Source organism: Camponotus vicinus, unplaced genomic scaffold, assembly GCF_025532165.1.
Source record: "Camponotus vicinus isolate PSW18456_S1 unplaced genomic scaffold, iyCamVici1.0 SCAF_3, whole genome shotgun sequence".
Taxonomy (NCBI): Eukaryota; Metazoa; Arthropoda; class Insecta; order Hymenoptera; family Formicidae; genus Camponotus; species Camponotus vicinus.
Window position 1 is genome coordinate 3,680,439 of NW_028141967.1, and position 5,204 is coordinate 3,685,642.

The following is a 5,204-nucleotide window of genomic DNA, read 5'->3' on the forward strand; positions in this document are numbered from 1 at the left end:
TTCGCGCGCTTCTGCGCGCGCTCCCGCGCCGCGCGCGGCGCCGCGCCGAACCGCGCCCGGCACTCGCGCATGCGCGCGCGACCGACCGTGGGCGCGAGTAACGGAGAGCTCGCACCGCGCCCGACGTTTGAACGCGACGCTCGGGAGCCAATAGGAGAGCTCGTTTCCTAGGGACAAAATGTCGTCGCCTGAAATCCGCGGTTTTCATTGGACGAGCGCAACGCGGGATGAATCCTTTGTAAATTCTTTCGGAGCCAACGTGATTCCGATTGTTGCTTATAATAATTAGATACTTTTGAAGAAAGAAAATTTCGCGAGAATAAAATTATTAAAATACACAATAGTAATTTTAATTGATTTACATTCAATAAAATATTATTAATAATTGATATGAATTTTTAAAGAGAATATAAATTAATAATATTTACAGAAACACTTTTCGGTGAGAGATAAAATTGCGCGATTAATCATTTCGATTAATGATAACAGATAATAATAAATTATGATTTATATTTAATTTGTTGATTCATGTCAATGAAATCGAACATTTAGTATGTTGATAACTAGTAATATATCACGTGTTCGTAATTAAAATGTCATTTAGAAAATGAGAATTTTTTTGTTTCAATATATGACAAGTTCTTAAGAAAATGAAACTTTCTTATTAAATTGTCAGATATAATCAATAAATAAAATGTAAATAAACAAAATAAAGAAATCAGATTTCTTATGATAAAATATAAAATAAAATGAGTAAGCGAATCTCTCTCTCTCTCTCTCAATAAAATGCACGATATTTATTTATTTTATAAGAAAAAATAGATGCTTATAAAAATTTCTTAATCGCTTTGATTATTGCAATTAAAAGTAAATGCAAATTTAATTTCTTCTCGTTAATTTAGGAAATATTTGTCTTATATTCTTCCTTTAAGAATAAAAAAGTCAAACCATTTTAAAAATTACTTTAAGAAAGAAATGTGTAGAAGTTATCGATTATCTCTATTTTTCTATGTATTTTCGAAATGGCAAGATTTATATTATCAAATTTTTTGCTTGTGAGAAATTTGTGCCAATTGTTTGCATTGTATAAATAGAGATTGCATTATCTTTATTTAAAAGAAAAAAAGGGGGAGAGGCAGAGAAACAACAAAATTTTTACAATAATTTGAACACGGTAATTAAAAATTTATTGAATAAATTGAACATATGCTGTCAATTTATAATCAACAAATGTTAAATATTATGTTATCAATAATGGTTTATTAAGTGATAACATGGGAGATGCAAATTTTATCTATAAATTAATGAAATGTACAATAGTACAATTAATCTTATTGTGCACTTTCTTGGTTTGTGTCTTTTACTTGGTTTGTATCTTTTACTTGGTTTGTGTCTTTTACTTGGTTTGTGTCTTTTACTTGGTTTGTGCCTTTACTTGATTTATGTCTTTTAACATTCCTCGCAGTAGTTTTTTTATCGATACGTCGTTTTAGTGATTTCTTCAATGACGGCTTCTTCACCAGCACATCTTCATCCATAGGTTCAATCACTTGCCCAAGCTTGGTGTTGACTGTCGGCTGTATTATCTGCAAATGAGCATTCATCGGGACGAAGGTCCGACTGATGGGAGCTCTGACGTTTGCTTCGTAATCCTTGACTCTGGTGAATGGATATGGTAGCTCGCTAACGCGGTGTTTCTTCAACTTTTTATCATCGTTCTCAAATATAATGACTTTGCCCTGGTTTTCGGGTCTGCGCGGCGCTTCTTTAGGCATGTTCAATATAAATCGTTTCTTTTTACGACGTATTTTACTCTTCTTGATGTTTGGCCCCGTCCAATTCCCCCATCCCGGCAAGCTCAGATCAATGCTCTTTGGCTGCGATTTTTCCATCTAAAATCATTTTACAAATGTTAAATTGCTAAAACAGCTTCCGTCAATTCTTCAGAGAAACATAAAATTTTATTTGACATCTATGACCGATTGCAAACAATGATATTGATTTTACCAAGAAGGAAAAATGTGCATGAACAGTTTTATGTGAAAGCATGAGTGTATATTTGTGTCAACAAAGTATATCATATTTTTAAAAATCTTTATTTACCTCTTCCTCCTGTTCTTTCCTAAATTCCTCGACAACATTGTCGTCCGCAAATGCCTCGCTCATTATTTTGTGCATTTCCTCTTCTTGATCACAGTTCTCCTCTTCGCCTGTAACTATATCTGGTATCTGTGTCCTTAAATATCTTGGCTTCATATTTAAATATTTTTTTGGATCTATTTCTGCATGGCTATTATTAGTCGGTTCCTGTTCTGCACTCGCTGTTTTCAAACTCGTTAAATCTTTATCCGCCTGCGCGTTTTCCCTAGAAGTCGTTTCCTCCAGTGGACAATCCAAGATAGGTTTCTGTTTGGTATTTTTAAATTCGAGCTTCGATAAATCATCCTCGTTCTCTTTCTCCTTCTCCTCTTCCTTTTGTTTTTCCACATTATTCTTTATTTTAAATTTGTTCTTCACTTTTTGCAACTTTAAATCTACTTTATGCTTTAATTTTTCTTCCATGGAATCAAAGATTTCGTTTATGTCTTGTGATCTGTATTTCTTATTACATAACTTACTTTCTGTTTCTTCTGTTTTATATTCTTCAATCTGCCATTCAGATGTAGCACCTATAATGTTGCATAGATTTTCGCTCTCCGCATCGTTTGTATTTTTGCTTTCCACATCATTTGCACTTTCTTGTAAACTATCATTACTTTTCTCTACATTTATTGTTTTGTGATGTACTTTATTATTACATAATGTCACTTCTTTCTTTTCCGATGTAACTTCATTCGAAGTTTCGATATTTTTTTCTTCTTTGTCCTCTTCTTTTTTCTGATGCTTCTCGTCCCAGTATCTTCGATACTCCTTGATGAAGTCATCAACCTCATTTTCAGTTTTCACATTGTTTTCATTGTCATTTTTTAATATTATCTCATTTTCATCTTCCTTTTCCTCCTCCTCATCATCACTATCTATTCTCTTTAATTTTTGTGTCAATTCTTTGCTAATGGCCAATTGATTGGCAAGTACCTGTCGAGTCTAAAAAAAAGAACATATTATTACAGTATTATTGATTTTTTATACATTATTATCAAAACATCTAATTAAAATAATACTTACTTCTTTGTTATATTTGGCTCTGATCTGTTGATTCTTAGCCCATTGGCCTGTGTTCTTATGTCTTAACGACATTCTCTCTTCTGCACGAGTCTTATCTAACTGTTCTAACTTTGCCAAAGCTTCTTCTGGATCGGTATTTTGCAATTTCTCAAACTCCTTCAGTTGTTGCTTAATCTTATCTTTTTTTTGAATGCGATGAAATTTCTTGCTTTTTATTTTACGCTGACGACGTGCCTTCGCCTCTTGATACGACTAAAAATGTAAAGAAGTCAGAATCAATATCTCATCAGTATCTTTTTTTTTTTATCTTTTATTAATAATCTTTTAAAAAATGCATATTATTTATATTATGTATTTACCTGCTGTGCTCTGAACTTGGCAGCTTCCATCCTCCTTATCATCATTTCTTCCATTGTCATTTTGTATTTATTATCTTTCTTTTCTTCCTCAGCAGGAGGATATAATAACGATGGATCCACTTCCTCAAATTTTTTCATTAGATCAGATTTTGTCTTGAATCCTCTCAAAAATTGAGGAATTTTTGAAGCATCTTTTATCTCTTCTGTTCGTTTTAATGGAAAAAATAGCCGATCCGCTGTTCTATTCCTAGCAACTATGGCATTCCATTTGTTTAAATCCTTTTTGACATTATCATATCCAACTGTCCTTTTTACCTGCAAATTTTAGACTCTTATAATTTTTGTTTTGCTTTTGTCTTATTTATAATTATATTTTTATAATCAAAATTCAAGAAAATTAGTATTATATACTTCAAATTTTTATATTATTAAGAAAATACTTTAAAATAACAATATATTAAAATCTAGAGACAGTTTTACTCAACTGTAATTTAATTATTTCAGATTGTCACCAAGATCAAGATAAAATGGATTTTAACGAGAAATTAAATTATTTTTAAACAAGATAATTTATTAAAGGATTCTGTAAGATAACTAACTCTTTCAGCGGATAATTTCTCCAATACTTTAGGAAAAACACTCTCTTTTCTCTTTCTTTTTTTCTTGTGTAACTTATTTATGTTTTGATCTTTTTTTTGACTTCCCGTCAATTTTTTTACATTCTTATGTGTCACTCCACTTCTTGGTAAAGAGTTTTCTGTCGCTTGTATAGTAGGTTCGATTTTTTCCGCCTTCTCTCTGCAAAGGAAAATAAGGATGAAAACCATCAACAAATTTAATTAGAATTTCAAGGCTCGTTTAATAGTATCGTAATCTCATTAGTCCTTACTTTCGACATGTATCGAGCTGTCTCACAGTTTCGACAAGTTTCGAATGATGTTGGGAAACGTCATCATCGTTGACGTCTAAAATCTGATCGATTTCGGCGTCACTCATTTTTGCACAAATTTTTTCTACTAATCAAGCTTTGCCGAAAACGTTCAACTAACCACGTGCTAACCATACATCTTCTATCAAACTATACTTATTAGGTTAAGTTATGGCTCATGTGAGTCATAAAGTACGAGAAATTTAGATCGCATCGATGCACGTGCAATGTGCAATTTCCCTAGCGTCGACTTGTAGAATGCAAGGAACCAGAGAGCCTCCTTTTTCCACTATCCACGAATGTTTTCAGTGGGTAACAAATAATGGGCACAATTTCGGGTTGTGCTACGTGCACGAAATGTCAGTAACACGAGTGTTGTAAACGCAAATATACTCCTGGACAAAATTAACGCATAATTATTTTTCACTTTTTCTTTAAAATTTTTCTTCTTTAAAATTAACTCTCTCTCTCTCTCTCTCTCTCTATTAATAATATAATTAATTATTAATATATTATCTGATACATATTAATTTGCGCGAAAAAAGCGCAGAATCTAGCGAGCCATTTTCTCCTATTATTTAAAATATTAAAATTTGATTTTCATGCGCAATAACTCTCTGCATCTTTATTTTTAAATATTATTATTTATTTCTATTTATTTTAATAATTTATTTTTATTTCAAACTTGTATAATGACTCAGGAATGTAGTAGAATTATTCGGGAAAATGTGCTCGCCAGATTACTGCGAAAT

At 32.1% G+C, this 5,204-nt stretch overlaps 1 protein-coding gene across 1 annotated transcript; it reads right to left on the minus strand.

Annotated features, from left to right (window-relative positions):
• Positions 1-1,164: 1,164 nt before the first annotated feature.
• On the minus strand, positions 1,165-4,826 carry LOC145968114 (U3 small nucleolar RNA-associated protein 14 homolog A). The gene is made up of 6 exons (XM_083093362.1): positions 4,414-4,826; positions 4,124-4,322; positions 3,525-3,839; positions 3,166-3,417; positions 2,104-3,084; positions 1,165-1,892 (listed from the first exon to the last, which is right to left on the minus strand). Exons 1-6 carry the CDS (start codon positions 4,518-4,520, stop codon positions 1,332-1,334), a joined length of 2,415 nt encoding a protein of 804 aa, XP_082949488.1. The 5' UTR covers positions 4,521-4,826; the 3' UTR covers positions 1,165-1,331.
• Positions 4,827-5,204: the final 378 nt, after the last annotated feature.